Genomic DNA, 13,952 nt, shown 5'->3' with positions numbered 1-13,952 from the left:
GCCTCCTAATAAAGGATAAATACAATACTGTTGCAAATACCATGAATACCATTCAATGCACTTTGAACCCGGTATTTGCATCCTTCTCCCTGCGTCCCCCCCTTCCCCCCAGAAGACAACTCTGGAGGTGTTTTAGAAACCTGTAATGAAAGAATCTGTGCTCATCACAGGTCTAGAGGGCAATCATAAATGGAGCACACATCGCAAATGGAGCTCATGGCCGAACTACTCTTGGTGGTTCACCAGCTAGATCCGGGATCAAACTACAGTCTCTCCTCGTTGTCACACAAGCCCTTCTGCAGCACAACAGTCAGTACTAAAAAAGCATGGGAACCTACGACCTCAGACCAAAAATTCCACAGCTATTTGATCCTCATTTTTGAGGGGCTTCAACTGAAAGGATATTTTTCTCAGGAATGCGGAACATTTAGATCTACAATTTGAAATCAATGAGACCACTCGTTCAAAATAAAAAAAATAATTGCAATACAAAGCTAGTGTTCCGAGATGTCAGTCTGCGCGTTTAGTCTGGCCACACAAACTGACATATTTCAAGTTAATCTTTCAAATTTTCTGCCATACAAATGGAAAACCGAATTAATTAGGGCCTATTTCCACAAGGGAGCATAAAAACAAGCATGTTAATTTTTTTCTTTCCCTCTCTTCCCCTGGTGTTTGTCTTTGAAAAAATAGTCTGTGTATACATAGAAGACACATTTTATAATTTTTTTATTTAACATTTATTCAAATATAACCTTAATTCCGACTTTATAACCTCAACGCTTTTATAGCTACGTGTGTGACAACTCAGAGTTATACATCACACTAGATTTATTGACTTTCCAAGGGTGCAGCAGCCATACTTCCCTCGAAAGAAGACTGCGAATTAAGACCGGATAAGTAAAACTATGTAAAGTTCTGTCAAATATTTAGGCTGAAAGAGTCTGTCTCTGGTCCTCTGTGCCACAGCAACACACTCAAGACATATGAGTACATGAATAATCAAAACCACCTGGCTCAACTTCCCTTCGTAAAGGATGCTGCCAACGGAATCTGCCTTTCTGCTAACAACTAAGGGCAAAAGGGCCAACAACATTCACATTTAAGCCTCCACTGCAAAAACGTAGACGCTCTTCCCAAATGTATCAAAAGATAAACCTGACGTACAGAAAGCAGGACGTTTGCACCACTGATTTCCAGTCCTCGCGACACCCTACTGACAAACCGCCTAATTGTGGCTCTTGACATTTTTAAAAATACCTAATTTTTTAATGAAAAAAATCCTGTCATTACCATATGTTACACGCAGCATGGTGTGGAGTTTCTCCCCATCATAGGGAGCTTCGTTTTCCAGGTTCATGTCACCTGTTTCTTGTTACCCATGTAAAATACCACACGTTTTTGCTAGTCGACCAACGTTTTCCCTGAATTAGTGCGGCTGAGGCGTTACCTACCCTACGCCTTCTTACGAAGCGCTGCACAAACCCTCCACTCCACAGAAAACGTTATATTAAAGTCAACTATCCTAAATTTAAAGAAGACAAACACAGCTTTTGCACTATCAACAGCGGCTCCATTTGCAAAAAAAAATGGTATTTTCTATGAAGGAAAGAGGCGATTAGACCAGCTCCAGACGCGCACAGTTTATGTTTGGAGGCGCGGTGATAGCGACCCCGCCGCTCTCCTCTCGATGGCGGCCAACAACCCCCTGCCCTGCCCTCCCGGGGACCCTGCCCGCCCCTCGCCTCCCGGCCCGGGGCCACCTCTGCCCGGGGGACCGGCTCGGCTGCCGCCTCGGCAGCCAAAACGGGGGGCAGCGCCGTCCCTCCCGCCATGCCCGCCGTCTCCTCACAGGCGAGAGGCCGCCGGGCCCTGAGGCGGGAGCGCACACACCTACCGTCTCCTTGGCCGCGGCCGCCACCGGGATGGGGAGCAGCACCCGGGCCCCGCCCGCCTCGGCGGCTGCCGACTCCCGGGGGGGCTCCCGCCGCCGCTCCGACAGCCGGTACCCCAGGTAGCCGGCCAGGGCACCCCCCGCCGCCCAGCCCAGCTCCCGCCGCCACCACCACCGTCTCAGCCCCGCCGGCCCGGCCCCGCCGCCGGCCCACAGCCGCCGCGCCGGGGGGGCGCCGGGCGGGGGTCCCAAACGGCGGCGCCAGCGCAGGAGGCTGCGCAGGGCGGCCATGGCCGCAGCCGCCGCTCCGCCCCGGTTACCGGCGGACGCAGCCCCCCGGGGGTGCCGGCAGAAGCCTCGCGAGAAGCGGGGAAGGGGTGGGGAAGACAGAGGCCCCCGGCAGTCCCCGCCCCGCCAGGCTGTCCGCCGCCGCCGCCCAGGCCCGGCCGGGCCCACCCCGCCGCCGCCGCTTCCCTCCCCGGGGTGGCCGAGGGGCGGCCCTGATCCGGGGGAAGGAGGAAGGAAGGGCTGCCAACCACGCCTGGCTTGCCTCCAGGCCCTCAAGGCTGGAGCTGGCCTCAAGATCGGTCACCGTTTCACCGCCGAGGCTGTGTTAAAAGCATCCCGGGATCCTTCGTTATCCGTGTGGGAATGAAGCCCCATCGGTCTCGTAAAAACCTGGTGATGTCCCATCCCGTTTCCCAAGCCTTGGGAACCCTCGGTGCGTACCTGATACACAGGCGAAGCCAAAAGCGTGAGGATTGTTTCCGATAAACTGACATTGAACGGCGTTGCCTGCGATACTGACATTTGGCATATTAAATCCTTGGTTTTACAGTTACAACCCTTACAACAAAGGGGATAAATAGTCTGGCAGACTATTCCATAATTTTTTGAGCTGTGCTGTAAAGTTTGGCACCTAGGTGAACTCTGTGATTCTCTGAACTTGGTCCCATGATCTTAAGCATGTTGGCACTTAGTCCCACCAGGAACAGTTGTTAGAAATGACATGTGAAACGGAGATAAACAACTTACCAACAGAGTGTAGTGCTGTCCTTTACCATTCCTTGACTGATACAGATAATGTTCCTTCTGTTTGGTTGCTTACTGCATTGTTCCATTGGGACCCATATTACTGAATTCCCTAAATAGCAGCCGGCTGGAAAATTCTGCAAACTTGTTGAAAAGTCAGCAAACTTGCTGGGGGTGCGTGGTCTTAGTCCCACTGCCCATGTCACCAACAAAGATGTTAAGCAGCACTGGTCCCAGTACTGACCTCTGAGGAACACCACTCGTCACTGGTGCCCACTTGGACATTGAACTGTTGACTGCAACTCTTGAGTGCGACTGTCAGCCAATTCCTTATCCACTGAGTGGTCCATTGGTCAAACCCATGCCTCTCCAATTTAGAGACAAGGATACTGTGCAGGACAGTGTCAAATGCTTTGCACAAGTCCAGGTAGATGGTTTCAGTTACTTTTCCCTTATCCACCAACACTGTAACCCCGTCATAGAAGGCCACCAAATTTGTCAGGCACAGTTTGCCTTTGGTGAAGCCATGTTGGCTGTCACCGATCACCTCCTTATTTTCCATGTGCCTTAGCAGAGTTTCCAGGAGGATCTGCTCCATGATCTTGCTGGGCACAGATATGAGACTGACTGGCCTGTAGTTCCCCGGGTCTTCTTTTTTTTCTATTTTAAAGATATTATGCCAGGGGAGAACTGTGGCCATGTTTGTCAACTGACAGTCTGACAGACCATGCAACAGTAGGCATGGCCAAGGTTGAATTAACCTCAGAGCAGGTATTTGGGGTGAATGACAGAGTTACTGCATTTCTTTCAATATTTTAGAATACCGTAAGCCAATTCATACCTCAAGTAATTCCCTTGACTTCATTATTCCCATCTGTTAAAAACTAAGTATTTTATCTGTTAATTTTTTTAGATCTACTGCTTTACTTACAAGCGTTTTAGATGTATGTTTCCCAAGCAAAAGTCTTGTCTCCAGATCTGAGCTACATCTCTGTACTAAATGATAAAAGGCCAATATTTAGGTGTCAGGACAATAATAGTTTCAGATGCTTAGCATGACTGAAACTCAAGTATTTCTCCTGCAGTTACATGACTAAGCATCCAGTCTGGAAAATTTTGTAGAACGTGGCCCTTGGATCTTTTCAGTTCTAGTTACCTCATTGGGAAACATCATTCACTGATATAGACTTTTTAAAATAGTCTAGTTTTTCCATTTGATTGGAAACAAAACCGCTTTTGGTCAATGGAGTGTCCCAAAGTAAACCTATTTGCCGTGTGACTCATCAGTCGCCTAAACTGTGGACATGAACCATGAGTTATCTCCGTGCTCACATTGTTTCCCTGAAATCGGTTAGGCACATTTTAATGACTTTTCAATAACACCTTTAGGCTAATCTTTTTTTTTTTTTTTCCACTTCAAAAAAATGCAATACACATCTGTAACTGCTTACACCTGGATACGTTGTCAGAACTTCCCTGGTGAGGTGTTTGCTTCGGAACAAGAGCGCAATTTATTTCTGCAGCAAGTCAAAAACTGAGAGCTGCCTGCATGTCTTATGTGCGCAGATTCAGAAACCGTGTAATTTAAATAAATCAAGGTGTTTTTTATCCAGTGATCCACTTACAGAACTAATGCAAAAGCTGCCAAATGAGGCATTTGAATGTTGATATATGTGGAAAAGGTCCATTCTCACTGGATGTAGCTGGATATAAACATGTGCTGACTACCTGCCTAGCTTATACAGGAGTTATTCATGTGTATCCACAAAAACATGGACAATTAAATCACGAATCTTAAAAAGATGAATTTCTGCCTTCATTGAAAGAAATAAAACAAAAAGTGAAGGTGCAAGAAATATAGAACTTCCTTTCCATAGGAAAATACTTTCTTTCAGCATCACTTCTCCCTCATCTGAGCTTTTGTAAATAGGTAGATATATTTATATATACATGTATGTATACATGCATGCATACCTGCAACTATATCAGTTCAGAAGAAAAAGGTCTGAATGCTTTTAAAGTCTGTATGCATTGCATTTAAAAGGCTTTAGATCATCAGATTATGACCTGATTTGTACACGGAGCTTGAAAAAGATTCTGTTCTTTTCTTCCCAGGAAATCCTGCACGAGAATACACCTTATTTTACTCAGACCTGCAGTGCTCTGAAAGGCTCTCACTGTAACTTCATCAGGTTCTACTCGTCTTGTTGGAAGCAGCCAACCATGTTTTCTTGTCCAGATCTAGGAAGACTCTGGAAATGACCATGATACACAGGTATCTCCAGCGGGACATATTCCTTTATGTTCTACTCAGTGGTTTTTTTTCCGCCCTGTGTCTGCTTCCTCGTGTAGTCACGAACCCCCCCTTCATTCTCCTAGACAATATTTTGTTGTAGCATTCAAATTTTATGGATGGCACTGGACGGATGTAAGAGAGTCCTAGAATTAATAAAGGTGCAATAAATTGCAGGACATAAAGTTTTACAGCTAACAACTTTTTTTAACAAACCTGATAGATACATAGATCTGTCTCTCTCTATGCGTATATACACACACAGACACATATATATAGACTATCTATTAAAGATTTCAGTCCGTTGCTTTCTCCACTCCCTTAGTAGCCACCAGGTTTTGCGTATGACAATATGCTATTCTTAGGAAATTATAGTAATTATATTGTGTATAGAAGCCCTAACTGCTTGCTATGGAAATAAAAACTCGGCCACATATGTATTTGTTCAACGACGCTGAAAGTGCAGTCTCTAGGAAGTATACGTAGAGTTGATTAGATTGCACTGTATACTTTCAGTTGAATTATGTGCTCTTGTAAAAACACTCTTCAAAATTATTTAACTTCCCATGGTATAGTCTCAGAAGGTGCAAAAAAAAAAAATCCTTAGTGTTATCTTTTCCTGTCACATGACTACTGCAAACACCAAAAAAATTCTTATCTTTTTGTTTCTTTTCTGGTACTTTATAAAAACAGCATAACCGGTTTAGTGTCCAGACATTAAAGACTCCACTCGGAAAAGATTGTTGTTACATATTCCACTCTACTTTAAATGTTTCCATTATATAGCAGGAAAGATTTAGCCGTGAGGGTCTTCCAGTGTGTGATGGCTGATTTTTTTTTTTTTAATAAAATCCCCTTCTCTACTGGGGACAGTGGTGCCATTTAACCAGAAGAGCCCTCTACTGTTCGTAGGACTCAGAGAGTACTGCTTGGACCCGGACACATTATCCGTCTTGGAGCATCTTCAGGCTTAGAAGAATATGCCTCCTCCATTTAGCTCTACCATCCTAGTGCATGTCCTGCAACTTAGCAGCTGTGACGAACTAATTACAGTTTGATCTCGACCTGCCAGTCATGTCAATAAAAATACTTGATGCGTGTTTCAAACGTTTTAGGTGTATTTGAGTAATCGGTGTACAGGCTACTTGAGAAATAGGTGCCATATAGATTATTCAACTTTGATCTATTTCTTTGATTTAGCACTGCAATTAAGTAGATTTGGTTCAAAGAGAAAGCTCATTGGTTGATGTTTTACACTGATGTGATAATGTTTACACAGATGTGCTTTGAAATCTCGATTATGGTGGATTTTTGGGTCCCACCACATGACAGGCTCCTGTTATCTGAAAGGTAAAATAATATAACATCTATCTGTAACTGCCTTCAGAGCAGGTCCGCCTGTGCTCTCTTCAGAGGTGATTTATCTGATCATTGTATTTAGCGTTAGTTTTTTCAGTTTTAAATCCCTCCACAGTAAATCACTTGCTTTAAAGCAGCCTTTTTATAATTCAGGTGCACACAGGGGCAGTACTTAGGACTGCAATGATGAAAAGGTGTAGCATTACCTGCTTTAAAGCACCTGCCAATTAATTAGCCCTATACTCTCCATAGCAAATAAAGCTAAGCAGTCAAATCCATTTGATCTCTCAGATTTAGACTGCGACTGAAAAGACCGCTGAGCAAGACGGGGGAACTAATCTTTCATGATTCTCTGCAACTTTTTTGTTTAAATGAAACCTTAAACCGCTGAGCGATTCTCTCAAACTTTTGAAAGAATTAACTACGAAAGTTCTTTGCATTTTATGCTCTAGTACGGTGTTTTAACATTGCCAAGGAACTGCATTGCGTATCTTGAATGCTAAGATGGGTCGTGTAGTTTGAGCCCTAAAATTCATTGGGCATTACAGAAAAAGCTGCAAAGGTGGCAAAAGCCAATCTCTGAGTTTTAATATACCGTTGTTTTACCATTGCTGATAATGAATATGTGTTCCACGAATGTATTTGCGTGCATGAACCATTCTGCGTTGGGGATGAAAAAAAATGCATACGCTCATCTGGAACAGCACAGCAAAGTCCTGAAGTGATTCAAAATGCTGTAGAAAGACAACAGAGATCTTCCAGTACGTGATATTATGGCTAATTTGTGATGCCCACAGACTTTGGTGATGGGCCCAATGCAAAACCCGAAAGAAGATGGGTTGGATGAGCCATCTCTCAGTCTTTCTTTCTTCATCTCTGCAGGTTTTGAAAATGTTTATCCCAAACCAGGGGCCGGCTCATTTATGTTTTTCAAGATGTTGTAACGATAGCCAAACACTATAGATGGGTTTCATGTCATGTTCAATGATAAATTAAATGCGAGGCAGAGTTTGCAGAGGGGAAAACACCTCCCTGACTATGCCAATTTCTTTAGAAATTCCCCTCCTTGTAGCTGCAGTGATAAAAGGCGCGGGTAATGCCTGTACATTTTATTAGCGCTTTAGAAACAGGGAGTAAAACTGTCAGATCTTTGTGTGTTTTTTCTTTTTTTTTCCCTTTTTTTTTTTTTTTTTTTTTTAATCTCCTTTCATGTGTGTCTGGGCAGGTCTCACCCTCAGGTAACGCCCTTTCTCCTTCTTCCCTCCTCGCCTCTCCTTGCACCTGTCCGCGGAAGCCTCCTCCGGCTGCCGCTGCCCGCTCCGCTCCTCTCCGCGCCCCCTCCGCCGCTGGGTGCGGGCCGGCGCTGCGGGAGGGGCCCGGCAGCTCCCTCCCCGCCGCCCGCTCACATCAGAGGAAGGTGCGAGGAGAGGAGGAGGAGGAGGAGGAGGAGGAGGAGGAGGCGGCGGGGGGGGATGAAGGGGGGAGAGCCGGTTTACAATTTCAAACGCAGCCCTCCCCGCCGAGGGCTGCATTAGCATATGTCAGGGGGCCGCAGGTATATATATACACACGCGCGGGGCGTACAAACGCCACCCCGCCGCCTGGCTCGCCACCGGCACGGCTCGGCTCCCCATGCTGGGAGCCCCGCCGCGCCCCCATGGCTCCGCTGGCCGAGGTGGGGGGTTTCCTGGGAGGCCTGGATGGCCTGGGGCAACCGGTGGGCGCCCATTTTTTGTTGCCGCCCGCCGGGGAGCGCCCGGCGCTGCTCGGGGACCGGCCGGTCCGCGGCGGCGGAGCGGTGGCGGCGGCGGCGGCAGCGGCGGTGGCGGCGGCGGACCTGGCGCATTTGCAGGGCATCCTGCGGCGGCGACAGCTCTACTGTCGCACCGGCTTCCACCTGCAGATCCTGCCCGACGGCAGCGTGCGGGGAACCCGCCAGGACCACAGCCTCTTCGGTAGGCGGCCACGGCACGGCACGGCCCCCCCACCCCGGCCGCGGGGGGGCGGGGTGCGCATCCGCACGCGTGGGCACGTAGGGGTGTGTTTGGGTGCCTGTCTGTGGGTGCGCGTGTGTGTAAGGGGCTGTGTGTGTGCAGGCGGGTGTGTTTTTGGGAGGGAGGTGCGATGGCAGTGATGCTGGGGACGGGGGATGAGCTCTCGGTACCGGCTTCACCCTCCGTCGTTAAACCACCGTGGCAAGGTGGCGAGGCGGGGTGTGCATCCCACCCCAGCCACGGAGTACGGATGGGTGCCTTGCTCAGCCTACGCTGGATGTCTGTAAGTGCAGGCTTATAGACATAAGGCTTGTAGAGATAAGGCTTATGGACATAAGCGTACGCTGGCGGGTTTGGTGGGAAAGGTCGAAAGTCAAACTGATTCTTTTTGTATTCGCTATCTCGAGTCTCTGTGCAATAATACAGACCGCGGACTGGGGCAGGCTGACCTTTAGGATGCGTTAGGCCGCTTTGGGGTTTTTTTGGTGGGACAAAAAGGTGAAGCAGAGGGGCCTAAAAATGCCCCAAATACTTAAAATGCTCGCTAGCCAACTTTGTATGTCAATAAAGCAAAAAAAAAGAGGTGAAGACAACCCCAAAATGTAAATGTTTCCTGTGATGTAAGGGTAAATCCTAACTAGCAGTTGTAGGAACTGGACATCTGAACAAACCTGCTGTTGTCAACTGCATGTGAGTTTTTGTGTGTATTGATTCGGCAGTCATAAAAAGGTGATTAAAGAGTTTCCTATCATCCTGCCCATAGTCAAAACAATCTGCTGGAATGGCTCTTAATTGCTTTTATAACACATGGATGTTTTCAGAAGTAAAAGAGCAGTAGTCAAACAGACAGTTCTTCTCAGAAGGAATATTTCCTACAGCGTGTAAACATGAAATAAATCTTTGCTTTAAAAGGAAAAAAAAAAGTTAGCCCCAGATCAAACATTTTCTGGGCTTTTTAGAAATGTTCTTCCTTTATTCTGCCACTATTCTCGGCAGGTTTGTCTGATGTGGTTGCTTTGTGGGTTGAATCACCTGCTTATTATAGTTTTGAGAAAGGGTGGCTTTGAAAATGATACCAGAAAGACAAAATACCTCCACCTCTTTTTATGGGACTGTGTGCTTTAGGAACAGGGAAAACTAGGATGATTTACATGCAACAGAGTTTTTAGTGCTTACTCTTTGTAGAGGATTTATTTTCTTTGCTGCTTGGTAATAGAAATAAGAAACCTGCCACAGCTCAATTAAAATTCAAAACATTTTAAATTATTGTATAGTCCAGACAGTCCATCTGTCTGAGAGTGAAAAATGGTCCTGCATGAAAAAGAGTAATCATAAATACAGCAAATAGACAAAAAGTCATAATCAAAATCAAATGCACTTTTAAAATCACTTACCTTAGATTCAGATTTTTTTTTTAATCTTTTGTGGTTTTGCTGCTGCACAGCAAAATCTTGTATTCTAGAAGAATTTCTTTTTGAGGCTTTGTTTACATTGTTAACAACTTCCAAAACGCCAGTTCACATGTTCCCTTTCTTTCATGTTTTGTATGTACTGTAATCTGTGCATATCAATTGGTTAAATATGTTGGCATACCCTTGCCAAATTCAGGCTTCAAATAGTGCCTCATCTCCCGAATAGTTGATATTATTAATATATATTACATTTTTGGGCAAATGTAACATAAATAATGCTATAATCCAAACATTAGCAAATAAGCAGCGTGCTTCACGCACATAAAAAGCCTGCACTGGAGATAGCAAGTTGTGTCAAGAGGTGTGGGCCCATATGCTAGATAAGACGCCTGGCAAATACTTTTTTTTTTTTTCTGTGGGTAGATTCTGTTATATAAAATTCCCATCTGTACTTTGATTTCCATTCAAATGATCTAATAATGGATGTGTGTTCTTAAGATAATGCCACAGAGAAAGTAAAGTATATTTTCAGGTAATTCAAACCTATCTTCCAATGTTTGAGTAGGCAGTTTAGCAAATAGTGTATAATCATTATAGATTACAACTGCATGGTACTGAAGGCTTTAGGCTCAGCGCTGAATAAAATCCTTTCATATTCAACATTAAAAAAAAAAAAGTTTCTTAAATGGTATAGGATTCTGGTTTCTAGATGAGGCTTCTCAAGCTGCTTGCCGGTGAATGTTGTATACGTTTCCATATGGTGTTTGAAATTTCAGAAAAAGTAGGCCACGTTTATTATAATATGTACATTTTCCACTGCATTTTGGATGCTATGTAAGCTATGTGCTTACAAGTTGAATTAAAGCAATCTCTTTTTTTTTTTTTTTTTTTTTCAGGTATCCTTGAATTCATCAGTGTGGCAGTGGGACTGGTCAGCATCAGGGGCGTGGACAGTGGCCTTTACCTTGGGATGAATGAGAAGGGAGAACTCTACGGCTCTGTAAGTACCGCTTTCGTGTCAGCGCACACATGTTGAGGGTTGGAAGGGACCTTATTCACTTCTTAGTGCTGATCAACCCCCTCAAGTAGCTAAGCTGAGGTAGTACTGGCTTTCAAAACACTAACATCTTTTCCTGTTGAAATGTATACTGTTTTTTTAAAGTATACAGTATAGCCTTGGATACTAAAGATTCGATGGGAAAAGTTTCTCTGTCTTAGATGAAGAGAACTGAAAAGAAATATTCCTCAAATTATTATAAAAAATAGCAAACTAAAGTAGCTACTCAAACAGCATTTAAGCTGCCTGCTATCTCATTTTCTTTTCATCAGCACTGCAAATGTATCGTGGTGCATACTTTATCCTCAAAAGCATTGGATGCAACCGGGAAACAGTTAAAAGGATAGTTATGGAACAAATAAATGACAATTAATATAGTACCCTGACTTAATTTATGTATAGACTAATGCTCCTTTACAAATGGTCAGGTGGTACTTCCAGGTACCAGCTTTTTAACATAAAAGCATTCTTTCAAATGCTGTGAAAAAGAGGATGATACCACGTGTCACAGTTTGGTACCACTGTTATTTGAAAAATCTGAATGGTGCAAGAGTACTGGCAATATCTGTAGATCCCGACTGGAATATTTCCATTTAAAAATGAAAATCAGCTTGTACTCATTATAGTTGACTTGTATCTGTGTAATAACTTCAACATATGACCGTAAAAACATAATCTTTGGTTTTTCCAATACTATCAGGGTAATAAGAGTCTTAGACTCTTCTCCTTCCAAGTCTTAAAACATCTTGAGATAAGGTATTCTGTCTCTCCAGTCCCTTTGGTTGTGGTTAGTCCTGTTTGAAATGTGGGAGGTGATGCACACCACAAAGAACACATGGAAATACCTTCTTCCTCTGTTACATTGCACCTGAGTCCCTCTACCAAACCTCATTCCTAGAATGGTTGATACCCCAAGACAGAATAGTTCCTGTAGATCAGGTGAATTTGAGTTAAGTCATAAACAAGTAACGCCTTCTTAGACAGACAGTTATCTAATTTGTGTTTAAATCCAAAATTGTATACGTACAGGTTCAGTTTTCAAAAGAATAAAGTAGGCTTCCAAACTCAGTGTCAGGGCTACGTACTCTTCTTGGGTTTGATTTGTTGACAGTTAACTGAACAGTAAGGCCACACAAAGCTTAAAACATTTTCTTTATTTTTATGGTATATTTTTCATGCGTGTTCAGATATCTAGTGACAGCTTGACTTATTTTTCTTTGCTGTTTCTTTCTGTAGGAGAAACTAACTTCTGAATGCATCTTCAGGGAACAGTTTGAGGAAAACTGGTACAACACTTACTCGTCCAATGTGTACAAACACGGAGATTCGGGGCGGCGATACTTCGTAGCACTTAACAAAGACGGTACTCCCAGAGATGGGGCAAGGTCCAAAAGACACCAGAAATTCACTCATTTCTTGCCCCGGCCTGTGGATCCTGAAAGAGTCCCAGAACTGTACAAAGATGTGTTGGGATACAGCTGAGGAAGGAGGCAACTTTGGAAAAAAAACCCAAACCATACTGGAGCTGTCGGCCCCGCTGCCATGGCAATCCCAGCACGAGGAACCTGCAGAGGTCTAGGATGCTGGACTGGAAGAAGCTGCTTTGTGACAGACAAGCCTCTTGTTTTCTAACCTTTGGATTTAGGAGACAAAGCCTTCAAGCTGAGCGTGGACCAGCCTCCTTCAAACTTGCTGAACTGTGTGGTTGCCCGGAACCAGAGGGAAGTTGGAGTGTGACTTTTGTTATAAATAACAAACTCTTGGCAATTTTGTCTGGATTACCTGTGGTCCGTAAATTGACAAAGAACTACCTTCATCGTGTGGATGAGACGACAGCTGGAAGAAATAGAAAGAAATAGACTGTAATAAACCAGTAATGAATCCTGAGAACTGTATATGAAGTTTTAGTGGCTCCACTTTAGTGATGGACCTTAGATGTCGATGCATCATAGTCAGAGCTGGAACTTTTCTTCAGGATGGACCTATTTATACATCTCCAGATAGCATATATTTATTTTATATATTTATTTATTAAAGAGTTTATTTTTTACTGGGATATGAAGAGAATACAAACCCCTAACCCCAATGAGAAATAATTTACAGTGCCAATATTTCCTCTGAGTAATGTCATGATACAGAAGTGACATTACATTGCAATGCATCCAAAACCTGAACATTCATATTGCATTGTTTATCAATTACAGCTAAAGTTATATTTTATGCACATACTATTGCCTCGTGACTATCCTTATTTTGAAAAGAATGTTTAATATTTTTTTTTTGACCTATGAGTGTGCCTTACAGATCTGTACTGAATTCAAATGCACATTTAAAAAGGGAATTAAAAAATATTTCACTTTATTTGGTTTACTGTCATTTTTAAATTGAGAGTCTCTTAGCACACTGTGTAACATTTCAAACCTGCAATAATTGTCATCTGTGTAATGACTAACAGGAAAGTCTCTGCTCTCTGTAAGAATACTTAGCAGTAATGACAGACCCTACATGATTTAGACCTAAACCTGTTGAAGCCTGCTGTCCTCTACGGGAAAGGTCGGTGCAGGAAAGGCAGCCCAGGAGAGGGCAGCAATATTTATACTGCCCCAGAGGTGGTCTCATGTTTCGGGTGCCAACACTCCCAGTGGGCTCCAGCTCAAGATTAACTCATCTGAGTTCAGTTTTGTGGAAGCGTATATGGTTCAAGTACTGCACGTGCATAATTTATATCAAATCAAGGTATATCAAGCATTTCCCAGCATGTGCTGGAGCCATCACTGCACCAGAACTTCTTCCGATCTATAATGAGAAGTGGATGAGCATAAACTACTGGTGGACCGGGGACAAAATCATTTTACTTTCTGACAAATAAAAATCTAATGCAGATACACAGAAAGGTGTTTCATCACTTTGT

The 13,952-nt window shown here is 44.0% G+C and overlaps 2 protein-coding genes across 9 annotated transcripts in view; one reads left to right on the top strand and one right to left on the bottom strand.

Moving 5' to 3' along the window:
• The window catches only part of MICU3 (mitochondrial calcium uptake family member 3), a 56,510-nt gene extending 54,213 nt beyond the window's left edge, over positions 1-2,297 (bottom strand). For 3 of the 7 annotated variants that reach the window (XM_074588154.1, XM_074588152.1, XM_074588157.1), the window contains exon 1: positions 1,898-2,297. In XM_074588154.1, coding sequence (XP_074444255.1) covers positions 1,898-2,185 — 288 coding nt within the window. In that variant the 5' untranslated portion in view covers positions 2,186-2,297. Of the gene's footprint in view, positions 1-1,893 lie in introns of all 7 variants that reach the window. The other 4 variants (XM_074588155.1, XM_074588153.1, XM_074588151.1 and 1 more) reach the window with 4 other exon arrangements.
• A 13-nt stretch (positions 2,298-2,310) lies between these two features.
• Positions 2,311-13,362, top strand: FGF20 (fibroblast growth factor 20). Of its 2 annotated transcripts, XM_074588158.1 has the most exons (5): positions 2,311-2,615; positions 5,042-5,201; positions 6,093-8,533; positions 10,881-10,984; positions 12,278-13,362. In XM_074588158.1, the coding sequence occupies exons 3-5, from the start codon at positions 7,675-7,677 to the stop codon at positions 12,521-12,523; spliced, it is 1,209 nt and encodes a 402-aa protein (XP_074444259.1). In that variant the 5' UTR covers positions 2,311-2,615; positions 5,042-5,201; positions 6,093-7,674; the 3' UTR covers positions 12,524-13,362. The 2 variants fall into 2 exon arrangements, with proteins under 2 accessions (XP_074444259.1, XP_074444260.1); XM_074588159.1 differs by lacking the exons at positions 2,311-2,615; positions 5,042-5,201 and having other exon boundaries at positions 8,221-8,533.
• Positions 13,363-13,952: the final 590 nt, after the last annotated feature.

The sequence above is a fragment of the Larus michahellis genome, chromosome 5 (genome assembly GCF_964199755.1).
Source record: "Larus michahellis chromosome 5, bLarMic1.1, whole genome shotgun sequence".
NCBI lineage: Eukaryota > Metazoa > Chordata > Aves > Charadriiformes > Laridae > Larus > Larus michahellis.
This window is presented reverse-complemented; position numbering and strand designations above follow the sequence as displayed.

Bases quoted from the DNA above. Each gene is read 5' to 3' on its own strand.
- FGF20 (XM_074588158.1), top strand. From the start codon at position 7,675: ATGCCTGTACATTTTATTAGCGCTTTAGAAACAGGGAGTAAAACTGTC. The intron at 8,534-10,880 runs GTAGGCGGCCAC...TTTTTTTTTCAG, and splicing joins CCAGGACCACAGCCTCTTCG to GTATCCTTGAATTCATCAGT. The intron at 10,985-12,277 runs GTAAGTACCGCT...TTCTTTCTGTAG, and splicing joins AGGGAGAACTCTACGGCTCT to GAGAAACTAACTTCTGAATG.